At 41.2% G+C, this 16223-nt stretch overlaps 1 protein-coding gene across 3 annotated transcripts in view; it reads right to left on the bottom strand.

Moving 5' to 3' along the window:
* tenm4 (teneurin transmembrane protein 4) overlaps window positions 1–16223 on the bottom strand; it is a 111964-nt gene that overhangs the window by 13603 nt on the left and 82138 nt on the right. For all 3 annotated transcript variants that reach the window (XM_041045996.1, XM_041045995.1, XM_041045997.1), the window contains 4 exons: window positions 15565–15719; window positions 10165–11042; window positions 5881–6053; window positions 2981–3216 (listed from right to left, as the gene is read on the bottom strand). In XM_041045996.1, coding sequence (XP_040901930.1) covers window positions 2981–3216; window positions 5881–6053; window positions 10165–11042; window positions 15565–15719 — 1442 coding nt within the window. The remainder of the gene's footprint in view (window positions 1–2980; window positions 3217–5880; window positions 6054–10164; window positions 11043–15564; window positions 15720–16223) is intronic.

Genomic DNA, 16223 nt, shown 5'->3' with positions numbered 1-16223 from the left:
ATTTCTTTAACCACCATCTGGTAGATTCTGGAAAATAAGGTTGAAGAGGTCTCTTAAAACTACCCCTCTGACTCTGTATTGTAATCATCTTTTTTATTAATCTGCATAGTTTCTCTTCAGGTGTGCTACTGTTTGGCTTGCTAAAATACTTGGCAAGGCTTAAAAACATCTTAAAGGAGCTCAGAAAGCGGCTTCTGGCTCCCTTCCAGACACATGCCACAGAGCAGGTCGCAGGGGGCTCGCTGAGAAACCACACTTTTTCAATTTCACATTGAGAAAAGCATGCTTAGGTCTCTCATCTGTGAAGGGACAATTACACCAGAGGCAATTAAGGTCACTGATACCTAATTGAGAGGATTACTTTACACTAAAGGCAAACAGATTCATGAGGGGAATGATTCCATGAGGCACAAGCAATCTGAGCTGCAAGACTAGGGGGGATCTAGGAATAAGAACAGGGGGCCCTCTTTCGTTATGCTCTGTTTTACCTTCACTTGCTGTCATAACAAGTGTAAGACTTCACTGACACAAGTGAAATTACTACATTTTTTAGACAGTCATTTCTTAAACTACTTAAATTCTTAAAGATCAATGACTGGATATCAAAGACTAAGACCCCTCCTGCTCTGGCATTTCCTGAAGCGCTGGACAGTGTGTCAGACTCTTTCACAGGAAGCTCAGGCCCGTCGCCTGTCCAAAAAGATTGTGTTGAGATTGCTTCCAAAAGAAAATAAGGTGTAAGAGAGAGAGAAAGCTCCTTCATGCCAGGATGTGGTTCGCCAGAGACTCAACAGGGTGGAAAAAAAACTCTTACAGCAGAGTTCCCAAGATCCCATGCGAATAGAAACTCGCTCAAGAGGAATCATTTTAAATTGGATGAAGCCTCTAAAAGGAACTTCTCAAAGAAAGCAGTCACGTACAAAAAGAAGAGTGCCTATGACTTTACATTAGACAAAAAATGTTAAATTTTAAACTGTCCTCAACATAAAACATTACGGCAACATCTGATCTCTCAATCAGCAGCACTGACTTTTGTGTCAAGTGACAATCTCAGTTTGTAATTTTACAAGTGAAAATGCCTTTTATCAGTTCTCATGATTTATTCAACAATTACTCAGTTTTCTTCAATAATATCAGTTATGTTTATTCTCATGCTCCAATCAAATAAAACAAATTCTACCGTTTCATCTGTTCCCAACTCGTATGTCTTTTGAACAAACAGCCCCACATTATAAGACACTATGATGATACTAAAATGCTAATTCAGAGATACCAGATTTGTTTTTAATTCCCTATTGCAGTGGTTGAAGATTCTTGCTGCTGTACATTCACAAACTACTCTAAGAGGAGGGCTTGTTTCCATGGAAAGAAACAGAGTTATTGTACCTTGGCAACATAAATCATGAACACCATGGGCGAGTAGGGAGGGTCTATCCAGGGTAGCACATGTCACTCTGGAAGGGGGCAAACTGAGGACCATCAGTAACCCAGTTTAAAGTCAAATAAACAAAATAGAACACAGACAGCGACAGCCCAAATACTTTTGCTCTTTTCAGTAACCTTTGCTCATTCGTAGCAGAACAGGGATCTGTAAAGTCAGACCGACAGAGTTGTTTCTCTTGCTCCTTTTCTCATGCATCCCTGTTCTGTATTTGAGACCCCACCCTCCCACCCCTCATGTACTGCCACACACTCATCCAGCCACCCACATAATATCACTTGACATGCCACTCAAGGTCGCTCAATGATTCCAGCTCTGTTCATCCCCTCTGTTCTTGCCATTAGGCTGCTCCCATTTCCTATCTCACCCCTGGGGCCATTGTCTGTAACATACATTAGAAGCTTTCACTTCCAAAGGGACGACAGGGCCATTAAATGAACAGCCAATGACAGACAAAGTGGCACCTCCCCATTAGCTGTGTCACCTCCCAGACAATGTGGAAGACAACTTAACCAAACTTGTTATTTGCCTTACAAAGCCAAGAAAAACAATCCAATCGATCAGGATTTTTTTTTGTTTGTTTTAATAGTAATTTCAAGTCATAGTCATTCTAGATGTTTTATGGTCAAACATCGGTTGTTTATCACATTATAAAATGTGACTGTGTGTAACTGTGTTAGCTTGTTGAGGCCATTTACCCAGTCACATATTTCTCCAACCTGTGATTTTACCTGGAAGTATTATACAGACCCGTCTTATACATAGAAACAGTATGCACAAGACTCAGTAAATTTTATTTAGTCTACTTAGACCAAAAACAGACTTGTGTTAAAACAAATGCAAGTGGCGGCACTGGTGTGGGGATGCTGCCTCAGGTACAGGTGAAAAGTTCTCTTATATGATCCAGTAAGTCGAGATAGAGTAACACATCTGGGAGCCTGAGGGGCTATTAAACCCCAAAACACTGTACAGCAATTCATAGATATGAGGCAAGATTTTTCATCTTTGCAAAGCTATTACAGTGCAAATAATTTCCTGGTCTGTGCCAATGATTGCAAGATAAACAACAGCATTATACCACTCGTGTAACAAGGTACTCTACAAGGAATCTCTGTGCTGTGCATTGCTGGATGATGTTGCATTGCACTGTGGCAAAGGTTCAAAGAAAGGTTCAGTGTTATTTTTCCAAATGATCAATGCAGAGTTTTTTTTTTTTTTAAAAAACCTCTTTAATCAGGGGTGTTTTGGCACAGTGCTAATGTTGGTCTGAACATAGCCCACTAACAAAGTCTTCCAGTGAACAGGTCTGCTGTCTGTTTGCCTACAACCTCAGATTCATGCTGAAGAACGCAGAAGTCTTTCAGTCAAGGGTAAATTGCACAGTGAGTGCGGTCATGTTCAGGACGTGGCTGGAGTTCAATGCCATTTTCAGCGAGATAAAAAATTTTCCTCTCTCCCATCTGTTCTTAAACAGTCACCTTGTGATCCTTTTTAAGTGCATATAAGCACAACTCACTTTTGGCAAGGCGGCCTGCTTACCCTTAATCTGCGTCCGTAAACAGTGACCTGGCCACGAGCCTGCTCCTTCCTCTGCCTCCACTCCACCAGGTTAAGGCCATTGTCGATGGCCAGGGTCACGTTCCGCTTGCTGACGGTGGGGTTGACTGTGCCGGCCAGCAGGTGGGGCTCGGTGTGCAGGGACACCTCCATGCCATTGGCCAACACTAGCCGCAGCGACCCATCTAGACCAATGAAATAGCTGTTGCGAACTTGATCTGAGGATGCAGAGGGAGCACAGGGGGAAATGATTATGATTAGAAGGAGAGAAACAATCAGAGCTTCTTGTAGCTGATATAAGAGGACTAAATCTAATATTTATCTCAGAGAGACACAAACATAATGACCTAAGATGGCTGCTCAGCAAAAAGAAAGCCTTTAACAGCAGTATTTAACCGAACCCCTGCGATAATGTTGGGTCTGTGACAACAAAGATCAATAGTGAGAGGTTTCACAGCGCCAGTAAAGTAAAGTTTTACAGCTGTTGCAGCAGCCTGGAGGATATGGAGGAATGAAAACTATCAAGGATTCTAGCTTGCCTGTGGCCACAGAGAAGGCAGGGTGAAACACAAAAGCACACACACACACACACACACACACACACACACTCACAAGGGATAAATCTGAGCCTGTCTGTTACTGTCCCTAGGTGATGACAGCCTGTGTTCCAGCTCCAGACCAGTGACTAATGTTTCCACTGAGCATCTCATGTACATTCATCAGAGAATGCCTCCTTCTTGCCTCCTGTCAGTAGACTGACAGGAACCAGGATGAATACTATTCTCATTAAGAACAAAGGAAAATTAATGGCTTGTCAAACACTACATTAATTAGTTGACTTCATTTAACAGAAAAAAAAATCCAAACATACACTTTAATTTCCTTGTGTTGACATGTCAGGTTAAAGTGGCTGTGACGATTTCTTTATTTTGCACAGAAAAAAACGGCATCGTGTGATGAGATGGAGGTTTTTTATTTTATCTTTTTTCTTTTGCACAGAGCTTCCACTGGATATGTTGTGGTGCTGAGACAAGAGAAATGGGCAGAGGAGGCAGGGTTGACCTTGCACTGGCCCTTACCTCTCTCCATCATACCGACACTTCAGGGGTTGACCAAAGGCCTCTGGGGCAGACCCTACCAAAAGGAGGCCTCCGGGACCAGATGAAGCTGGAAATACTGCTGAAGTGGGAGGTTCACGCTAATGCATGCAAACAGTTCAGCGGGGGGGGGGGGCTCTGCCCTACACTGACATTTAAAGGGGCTGTGGTTGGCTTAAAACACAACAAATAATGAAACAGTACACCTGACCAACATGATAAGGCTCAGCGAACCTTGTTAGCTAAAACAATTAAATAATACAGCATAATACACCTTATGACAACAACGTAATTGACAACCATGAGTTGTGTTGAAGCTCAAGCTGAAGAGGACAAACATGCAACCAGATGACCAGAGAGGAATCTTGAAGGCCATGTGTTATGTGATCACCCAGTCGCAAGCTTACAAAGCAGACAAGAGTGAATTAATTAACAGCAGAGTTCCTGGCGCCGCTCTTCTCACAAGCAGATGTCTAAGACAAGGTCACAGCACGGAGGTGACCAGTCCTTTGAGCAACACTGAGAAACCAGAGATTGTCATCTTCTGTTTCAGACACAGTTTTGCAGTGAGTCAATAGGGCCAGGGTGTGGAAGAGATCTAAATTAAATAGTAGCAGGTAAAAAGGGTGTGGATGGGGCAGTCTTTTAAAAATTGAAGTGGGTCCAGAAAGTTCAAAGCTAGCAACAGGTAATCAATGAAGCAGTTTTTTAGGCACAAAACAAGACACCAGAATGCTGATTTTTTTTAAGGCAAACCAGATGGACTAGGCCACAACATCAGTCCGCCCACTGCCTTCATCTCTCTCACTAAATTTCCTAAATCTGGAGGATCTCATATGGGCCACCGGCAATGTGTTTTATGACTTGTTTTTATGACAGAAAATCAATTCCATTTCCATGCTGGTAAATGGGAGTTGCACTACACATTTTTATTAAACACAGAGGAGCAACAAATACTTCTGTGAGAAAGCTCTGTAACTGGTAAGTGGTGAAGCATTACATCTTCATTTAAAGGTCAGCTCACTCAAACCACTAAATGTAATTTACAAAAATCTAATTTCTGATTTAACCTCCAGAAATAGCTGTGCAGGTATTTTTTTTTTTTTCTTTTAATCATCCCGGGTTCTCAGACATCTGCCTCCACTTCAATACAGTAAAATGGTGATGAATAGACTTTTACTTGTGTTGCTCAAAGCACTGAAATTTATAATTTGGAAAAATCAGCAGCTATGTAACTGTCTAGCAACAATGTCTTGGTAATACTGGATAATCCAGACTTCACAATCAACAGTTTTTCTAACTACCCTCTGAATATTTCCAGTTCAAAGTTCTGGGACATCCTACAAAGTGCTACTGGTCCCTACAACACAGCTTCCAGGATCAGAAAGGCACACAAATCCCTTTGCCACGATAAGGTGGGGATTCTAATCTTGTTTAACTTCCACAAATGTTATACCCACAGGCAACTGAAGTGTTCTTTGATAGCAAAACTGTAAACAGTGCCTGTCTTATCAAACAAGAGTCTCTGTCAAAATATGTGTCTGTGTGTTTAAAATATTTGAGAATCCCTTCTACAAACGTCACATCTAAACAAATAAAAAGTGTGCAAAATGCAGTGTGGGAAGATCCTCTTTATGATATTTACACTACGTGATCATAACTTTATAGATAAATCCAACAAACAAAAAGGTTTTGCTGTTGAAGCAAAGTTCAAGCTTTTGGCACTGCCGTTGTTAAGATAAAAATCACCAGCTCTACTTAAGAGCAACAGTAAACGACACTCACCCTGCATGAGCGTGTAGAAGGTGCCAGAGGCTGACAGGTTGGTGGTGACGGTGATATCCTCTTTGTTGGATCCCTCTGTCTGGATGCGGACTGAGCTGTCGGCGTCTGTACGGTAGCTGCTCACTCGGCCCGTGGGGTAAGTGATGTTAGTCAGACGCCCGTAACTGTCATACCTACAAAGAAATACAAGGATGTGAGTCAAGAAGGCAAAAAGGGGCATGTCATCTGAAAGTGTGTGCAAACAGGTAACTATAACAGAATCATAAACAGTGCTGTGGCATGAAAAAAAAAATTACTGGGCGTTGCTAAGATTTCTTAAATCATAATGAAGTAATCATGATGATAAATGCAGGCCAGGTATGCATATATTCATGTACGCTCATACTAAAAATGTGACTAATGAGTTGCTCTTTCATCTCAGACTTACTGTGATTATGAGTTGCTATCTAAGATAAACTGATGTAGCGGTAATTACAGTAGAAGCTAGTTTGATATTTCCCTCTTGGTGTCACAAATTGTCAAAATGTGTCAGCGCCGCCAGTAGACACAGCAGCCTGAGGTTAAAAAAAAACCTCAAAACGATCTGCTTTAATCACTGAAGCACAGTCAGCGCAACTTCTAAAAAGTGTTTAATGTCTGCTTCACTCTACTATTCATGAATAGAAATTGGATGCATCTATGAGTTAATAAAGTTTGGAGTTTTCTAGCTCTTCCAACAGGATGTGAATGTGTCATTAATATCAGTGCTACTCAGTCTGTAAGTAACCTTTAAAGGATGGAAGATTGCAATAGAAAGGGAAAAAAAAACAACTATTGACAAAAAAAAAAACTGCCATGGCCAAGACGAGAAAGCATACACCTTTTCAAATTTGGAAAACTGCTTATTAGCTTAAAAGATTAGTGATATCACCTAATCTTATTATACAGTCTATGAAATAGGAGCACTGAGGTGCGACTCCTTCAAGAGATGCAGCATCCCCCTAGCCTACAAAGCAGTCAGTTCATCACACACAGGAACATGAGTGGCCAGATTGTTTCATTTCGTTCAGAGAACATATCAACATAGAACAATCTGAAATCTTTCAGATTGCCAGTGTTCCAGAATGGGAGTGAGTGAACGGTACATTACTTAGAATGAAGACTTTTATCTGCGCACTGAATACAGATTGGAAAGCCCTCTTCGATGTTGCTGCCTGCCATAATAAAGCCTCTAATAAATGAGATGGCGGGTGCTGGTTTACGGATATTTCCTCAGCGCTGCCATCTCAAATATCCGATATGGAAAGGAAGAGTGAGAGAGGAATCATCTCCCAGAGATAAATGTTATCTGATCTTGGCTGTAGGGACTGGAATTCATAGATGCATTTCAACCAAAGTCTTCCACTTCAGGAAATACTAAATAGCAGAGTAATTTATATCTAAAGCGTTTGACTTCTTTTGATGCAGCTCATATTTTATCAGCAAGCCATTCTACTTGTGTTCATCATACAATCAAAGTTTCTGCAGTGAAAGCACTACAAGTTGAACGTTATCTGCTCTGTACCACTTTTAACTGTTCAATTCATTTGACAAAGAGAGTGTTCCTGTTTGCCTTCACCTCTGCACGAAAGACTGAGTCCACAAGACAGAAATCTCATTCTAGAGAAACGCTGCATGCCCCAGCTTGATCACTGACCCAAACTCTCTCTGTCTCAATTAGGGCCTTGAGCTAGAGTCATTCCTCGGGCTTCACCACTGTGCTCTAATGGCTCTGGCTTGCTTCAGCTCAGCTGCCTATTAGCTTGCTTTCTCTGGACAAGAGGGGCATGCGGTGGCAGGGTTCTCAGCAGAAGGAGAGGACTGCTTTCCCCCTGGATGGCCACAAGTCCATTCGGATCGCATCACCTCTGTGTCACATGCTAGCTCTATGACCTTTCATGCTGGGGCCCAACAATAGGCTGGACACTTCATATCAGCGTCCCCTCAAGCATACCTAACCTCTGTTCTATGCAGAGTTATTCTCATATTTTCACTTCCTCTTGCTGCCTGTGAATTTGAGAACATGTGACTGATGACTGTGGAGAAAATAACATGAGGGCAACCGCCATGTGATTGTTTCAACTTCATTAACAGTTGTTTTACATGATTTAACTGTTACTATTGTTGTATTTAATCAACTGCGGAACATTTTCCTGAACCCAGTAGCTAAAGCACATTTGTTACTAAACAGAACCATTACTGCCTTGTTAACTGGGGGCTAAGAGAACAATTAGGCATCCTTCAGATGATTTAATAGATTTACAGTAACCCTTGAGTATAAGCACTTATCATTACAATAAAAACATTACAAGGTCAGCAGAGCATCTGCATACACAGTAAATGTCAGAGCAGATAAGGTTGCCAAGGAAAGAAAGACTGTATGGATGGATTTTGTTCACAGGTCAATCCTTTGCGTTTTTCTTTTTTTGTTGAGAGATAAAGTGAGGCTCCTTCTCAATTGTGATGGCGACAAATTATGGTTTTGACCCTCAGGTGGTGGAGTGACCTTCAAAGCTAATTATTCAAGAAAAAAACAAAGACTCTAATGGGTCTAAATGAAACATGGATGATCTGGCTTTCTCATATGAAAGTATGAAGCAACTTTTTAATTTGAAAGAGAAAAACAGGAAATAAATTGAATAATTTTAATAATAATACATTTTCTTCATTTTATCCTTAATGTATCTTCAAATACCTGATTATTGTTCTGAAAAAGGACAGAGAATATTTTGTACTCCGAACAGGTGATAGCTTCACAACAGACACTTTGTTATTTTACCCAAAATGCTTTACAATTTGCATCTCGTTCACATGTCCACACACACATCCACAAACCGATGGGAGTGAGCCACCATGCACGGCCTTTTGGGAGCAATTTGGGGTTCAGTGTCTTGCCCAGGGCAGGACACTGAACACTGACACTGTGGATGGGAGGAACAGTGGAACCATCGAACCATCAACCCTGTGATTAGTGGATGACCTGCTATTCCTCCTGAGCAGGACAATGATGCAATTCTAGAACAATATGTGTACACACCATGGTATCCCCACTTATCTAATAATAATACTATATGTGAAATTCAAAGATCTTGAAAATGTTCTTAGGTAAAAGTGAGATTTGTGAAAAATCTGGAACATACTGAACATCCATTGTTTGTGTTTTATCTTACAAAAGCTTACACTATACTATCTCTCTATTTTCACAGGTCACTGATAAACAGGTAAGTGTTCAAACCTGATAATAACAGTACCCATTTTACAGAAAGTCAGAGAAAAATAATTGAGAATTCCAACCACCCACTGGATTTGTTTAAGCCGTAGGCAATTCACTCTACCTTGAGAAATGCCTATGCATGGCTGCATTAGTGCCATTTTCGCTGCATCGTTTTTTCAGTACAACCGTCTCAGATGACAACCAAATCAAACACAGGTGATAAATGTCTACTCAGATTAAACAGAGCGTCTGATTATGTGTCAGAGTGTTACATTCCTCCAGCGAGGTGTAACAGATGTCTGACCAGCCAATCTGCTTAATCACACTTTTTGGAATGACATCCAGTTAGCACAGTGTTCTTTGGTACACTATATTAAGCAAAGGGACAGATTGTTCCACACAAGTCAACAGAACATGAAATCCTAAGTTCAAATGCTGCAGCATGGTGGAGTGTTTTCAATTGTTCCCTCGCAATATGTGGTTTGCCTCATTCAACTACTACCTCTCGCTAATCTATTATGCTCATACTGCCAGGTCTCATTGAAATCCTACTGGTAAAATGTGCTTGCCAACAGATAAATGTTGTTCCTATACCCAACAACTCCAAACAAGCGATGGTCTGCAGTCTGTCACTGCAAGCAAGGGTGCAGATGAGTAACATATCATGCAGTAATCCTATTTGGTATGATAACAGCAAATAGGATTACACTCATACTTCCACAGGTCTTGTATTCTGAGTGACACAGACATCCAGACATAAGAAGGTAGCTCATGTGCCAATAAACTCAGATGTCAAAGAACTCTTCAACTTCAACAACATTCACTTACTAAAGCATCTTAGCACTTAGTCCTACCACAAACATAGAGCTCCCAGTTCAGACAGTCCTAAAATGATTTTGTACAAACTGTATTTTTGGATTTAAGAGATTTAACAGATGTATTTACTTGCTCTCCGAGGTAAAGCACTAATCTATAATCAGCTCAACTAGGATCCAGACTCTGATTATTAGGATTATAAAGGTGTTTTGCAAATGTTTCTTAAAATTACTTACTCAAAGAAGGTTGTCCATCCATTTTCATTCGTCTTAGTTGCTAGAAGTCCTGAGCTTCCATGGTAGGTCATTACAGCTAGTTCTTGACCCTGGGCAGCGACAGTTTTAAGGGCATTGTTGGTGCCGATGGTGAACCAGAATGTCTGTCCATCGGGGACCATCAGCCACAGAGGCATTCCTGTCGTGTCTCTTCGTATGATCACTGTGTTCTTGTTCTTATCAGTAATGCTGCTCAGATCCCCTGCTCCTGTGTAGGTCAGATTGTAGAGGTGGTCTCCTGTAGTCAGACTTTGCGTGAAAATGTGGCTGCCATTGGAGTCAAACAGATAGAGCTCATCATTAATGGGAGAAGACACCTCATACATGCTGAGGGGATTCAGATATGGCTTGTTTTTTCGCACATAGCGGATACGAATGTTGCCCAGATCTGCAATATATAGCTCTCCATCTGGACACACTGCCAGGGAAGAAGGTGCATTCAGCTTAGCATCCTTGGCATAGCCTTCATCTCCAGAGTAACAATCACAGTTGGCATCATTCTTGCAGTCACAGCCACTTGGTGCTCCTGCAACCAGGGAGATCTCTCCATTGGTGGACACCTGTCGTACTCTGTTTATTTTCTTTTCATCTGACTCAGCAATGTACAAAATGCCGTTGTGGGAAACAGCTAGGGCGTTGGCGGATTCCAGGGTGGCATGGATGGCTACTTTGCTCATGAGGAAATGATCAATCCCAGGCACTTGGCAGTGCATAGGCCGGCCTGCTACAATTCGGACTTGATGGTTCTCTGAGATCTGGAGTACCACATTGTTGTCCAAGACATACAGGGAGTTGTCCATTGGATTCACTGCCAGGTCTGTGGGCCACTCAAGACGCACCTAAGAGGAAAAAACACACCAAAAATATCCGCTTCACATCACCACAAAAATCAGACTATACTCTTATTGATCCACACAGTTTTCACTTTATCAGAGGGAAACAGTCCTTCAAAGGAAGAATCATTGGAAAGTGCTTACAAAAAAGATAGGCTGCTGAGAAAAAGGTGGACTATCTCATAGCAAACATTTTTTTGAGACGATGTATTATCTGATAAGGAGGAAAATAACAGTTGGTGTACTGTTAAAAGAAGAAACACAAGAACATGAAATTTAAGATCAAAGATGATAACAATAGTGGTGAGGAAGGGCAGAATGAGGAGAGATCATTCAAATGATGAGATTAACTGAAAAAACTATTACTACAATTGATCATGAGAACTCCGGACGCCAAAGGACTGGGCTTCTGCATCGTTCACCCCTACTGAGTCACTGGTTTTCCTTGCTTTGGGTTATTAATTTTGTAATGACAAGAGATTGCATGAGTCCTTGAAAAGAAACTGGAGCACACTTACCAAATGAAAGTCTAGCCTGCCTCTGGCCTCCTAAATTATGACTTATTGTTCTGCTAACAATGTATCAGGCTTTTAACAAATTGGAATGATTGGATTCATCCAATTTACCGGTCTCCCTCTCACTTAAGATCCCAGGGGGATCTCTTAGGAACATAATATGAAGTGCCATATTTCAATAGAAGCCTTGGAGCACCAACAAAGGAGACTGATTAAAACCTGGACCAAAATACAAAGACAGGTTCAGATTTTAGGCAACCTTTTAGATGAGAGCAGCCTTAGCATTGTTTTGAATACTTTGTCCTACAACTGGGAAATGGAAAGGTGAATCAATTTATGTAGTCTGTACTGTGGTGGTAACTAATTTGTCATTGTGACCTGGAAATGCAAATTGCATAAACTTTTAGCACTAGAATTGACAAAAGAGAAGTATCCTGAGTATCAGGTCATGGAGACGTTAACATGAAATAAATTGTTACCTTGCCCACCGTTTTAAACTCCATAATATGTGTTTTGGAGAAAACGTACACTTGAGGTAAGCCAAGTGAATCAGCAGTAAAAAAAAAAGACCAATGCAACATGTTGAGTGCATTGTGAGCGTGCGTTACAATAAAAAGTGGACAACAGAGACACAATTTGGCCATGAAGTGGGCATTTGCCTACTTAGTGTCTGTGGTTAAACAATAATTCACCAATTGTGAAAGCTTTGAGGGTTAAAAGGCCTCAGGGAAATGGCTGCTACTGATAAATGTAAAAAAAAAAGTCAAGGTTGACATATTGCATTTAACTTCATTTGACATGCTACTCTGCATCACAAAAGATAGCAGTCCTGAAACACAAAATTTTCAAGTGTCATACTCAATAGAGCACAGAGTAGCAGGTTGCTAACAGCAAACAGTCAGTCATGTTAAGCCTTTTTATTTACCTGATATCTGCACATATTCCTGATTTTCTAGAGATTAATGCTGAAACAATCCATCTAAAATTGACAGGGGATTCTGCAGAGATGATTACTTGAATGTTTCTACACTGTTGGCTTTGATAACGTTCCTGAATCCTTGTGCCACTCTTTACAAGTGAAGCATTTGTCCACCTTTGAGTGAAAAACAGATTTGAGCAATACACACAGCTCACATCCCATAAACCTCTCATCATCCCATCATCCCCCACAACACGGAGGAGGTTTATATAATACTACATATCTTTGGCCACATTCAACAAACAGGAGACTGGCAGTGGATACATGCCGTCTTTCAGTGACCAGAAAATGCATTTACTTGGGAAATGAAGGGGAGACTTTCAATTTCTTAAAACCTATTTCTTGTCAACACTGGTGGTTAAATATTTCATGAGCCAGAGGGTGGAGTGGCTCAGGGGAGCTGCCTGTAAGGAGGTTTTCACGCCACTCTGACTGATGAGGGGATATTTCCCGAGCTGCTGTCCCATATGCTGTAACCCGATCATACCCTCCCCTTTATACAGTGGGGCAGCTGTCAGTAGTGCCTGCCTGACACAGCCACCACTGGCAAAAAAAACCCCCCAAAATGTGCTCCTCAGCTGAGCAAGTGAGCCATGGATTTGCAACAACGCAATACATAACTATTTTTAAATGTATTTGAACTTGTAATAGAACTATAATGACATTTTCCATTAGGAATCTCTTTACTCTTTGCTCAACCAGCATGATGCCTGTCTGAAGAAGAGTAATGTGTCATTATTTGAAGTCCCTCTCAGATTTGGATTGAATGTCACGGTCAGAGCCTTGATAAAGCTTTCTGAAGCCGCTAACACCCTTGAAATATGTTCAAGTGATCTTGTTTTAAGACATGGGTTCCCTCTATTTGAGTCTGAACTCAGCAGGGGATGTGGAGAAGATTTTCAAGACTTGAAACAGAAAATGGAACAGATTTCTGAAACAGCAAGGACCTAAGGCCTTGGTATAAACAAATTAAAAGATTCTTGAATGAGGTCAAATTCTTGTCCTTTTGAATGATAATAAAAAGTTAAAAGTTAAGTTGCAAGTTAGAAAGAAAGGTTACAGAGATGTACATTGAATTAAGAGTGAATTTTGCTGCACAGATGGCATGGCAAGATAACAATGACCTCATCAGAGGCGAGAGAGAAATGTGACATTATTTTTTGCTTTACACAGGTGAGGTACAGAAAAAGCAATGACCACTGTGATGAGCCTTCTCCAGAGAAATCTGGTCCTAAGTGAGGGTTTGGGGAGTGTTTGAAGAAGGAAGCTATGTGCCCTGGATGAATTTTTAATGGATGCTTTGTCTCTGGCAGCGCTTGTGTGATTTGTCATCGTTGTGGAGCTGCACTCAGTCTCCCTGTGTCCTCTCTGCTGCAGAACTAGGATGGTGAGCATCTATAGGTGCTGGTGTTGGTGGGGGTGGTGGTGGGTAAAAGAGCAGCAATAAGGGGTCATGAGGGGGTTGGACTTCCTCTGGGGCTGGAAATGGGAAGCTGGAGGCTTTGCTTCCTCCACTGAATACATCATTTCACACACAGAAAGCCTCTCTCCACTGGCATCTGAGGCCCCCTCAGGACCTGTTTGATAGTTATACAAAATAACATACGCGATGGGGCAAGAAACAAACTAGTGCGTGCACATGGAGCCCAGGCTTAGAAATCAATCACAACTTATCATTAAAGCCCAGGACTGCTCTTTTCGTGGGAGTCAAACTAAAACAATTATAGATACTGTCGACAACACATAACAAACACACTAGTGTAGTTTTTGGATTATAAATGACTGCTATGGCAAGTATGGCCAAACAGTCCCTAACTACTTGAGCTGAAAATTATAGTGAAGGAAAAACAGCCATACAACGTCTGCTAGAGTATGCAAAAAGTCTGTCTCGTCACCTCCAAAGAGAAGTCACTGAGCTAGAAAGTGATGTGACCTCAGTGCAGTGTCCTTGCCTGGGGGATGTGTTCTGTCTGGTGTAGCAGTCTGGTACATATGTGTGCATATGTGTGTGTGTTCATGTGTTTGCGTGCATCAGTGACCATGTGTGGGTAAATCGAGAGCGAGCAAGGTTATAGGTCAACTTAGTCATCCCCCTACAGATATAGGTCAATGGCCCTCTGCATTTGGGGATGTGTGGCCACTTGACACAGACATGGAAGCTCCTGGGACTGCAGTGCCACCTCGGTTTCAGCTTGGCTCTGTACTCTAGTGCTATGTTTACTCCAGTTCCTGTGGGTTCCCACAGTCTGGACGGAGTCCAATTAACTACTCATTTTCATTTTTTAAATTTGTATTTGTGTGTTACCCATAAGATGATTTAAATTTTGTAATTCACCAGGTTGGCACAGCTGTGTTTGGGGATGCTTTCCTGAATTCATAATCTTGTGGACCAATAAATCTCAGTGAATACAGCCCATCCTTAATTTAATGAATTTAACATCAGACATGTTAAAATTTGATACCACATGCTGCCTCTTAGTTAACTGCTCAGACCAGAGTGGTATCTTGCTCCTCTTATTTTGTATTTTCACTTTTTAAGGTATTCTGGTGTCCTGATGTATTGTTTTTGCTTCCTTGCTGCAGCAGGAATTTCCTCTTGTGGGATACAAAAGATCTGAAGTGATCTTAACCATTTCAATCATCAGCCATTATCAGAGACATAATATATCACAGGTACAGAAACTTTACTGGCATGGGCTTAGGTGAACACAGGAAAATATTTATAGTTTTATAATTTATAATATTTAGCTGAGTGCTAAATGCCTGTAAGCTTTAACTGTCTTCCTTAGTATCCTTCGCAAGTCCTGTGAATCTACAAACTGGCATCATGCCGCCAATAAACAAATGGCAATCAAAACTAAACTGGGATCAAAACTAAACTAGGGATTTCAGAGTCCAGGATAATTGTTTCCAGCTACAGAAACAAAAGCCGCCATGGAGATGTAAGCATGCTGGAGCCCAGGGTCAGTCAAGGAGACAGGTGTAGATTGAGAAACAGGAAAACACATGCTGGCTGCCCAGGTCAGAGAGATACCTGAGAGATGTCCATCACAGCATCACAGCTGAGAGGTCGGGCAGAGGTCAGGTCATTGAAGCCCAGAAGAGTAGAGATGATACCATTCTGATCAATCCTGCGAATCATGGTCCCATCCACAAAGAAGATTACACCGTATTTATCCACTGTAATGCCTGCAGATAAAAAGTCACCCAGTGGACAGAAGAGGAAAATATCCATCGGTTATTTTGTTTTTCTGTGACTTAATGTGAGGACAGAGGACCACTAAATGACAATTTAGGGTTATTTGCCACAATGAAAATTAAAGACTAATCACAGCAATGAAAGCTAATGCTAGGATTGATTTGTTCAATCAATAATGGAGAACAATAGAAACATCAAAATAGATGAATAGAACTGCAGGCATTGATTCAATTACAACTAAAATTCCATCAATGCTGTCTCTTTCTCTTGTGCTCTCAGCCTCAAACAATGAAGCTGAGTATACCAACCTTAGCTATGCACATCTCTGTATTTTTTTTCTTTTTTCTCACATCAGGGTCTGGCAGCTATGAACATCTAGTCTACAGCAGTTAGAGCAAAATGTTCTGTTTTCAACACAAACCTGGACTAGGCATGTTGCACATTTCAGAGGGACTTGTGTGTTATTTCAGCACAGATGAATCACAATTTCATCC

This window comes from Toxotes jaculatrix, chromosome 9 (genome assembly GCF_017976425.1).
Source record: "Toxotes jaculatrix isolate fToxJac2 chromosome 9, fToxJac2.pri, whole genome shotgun sequence".
NCBI classification, from domain to species: domain Eukaryota; kingdom Metazoa; phylum Chordata; class Actinopteri; family Toxotidae; genus Toxotes; species Toxotes jaculatrix.
The sequence above is the reverse complement of the archived record's forward strand: the minus strand, read 5'-3'. Positions and strand labels throughout refer to the sequence as shown.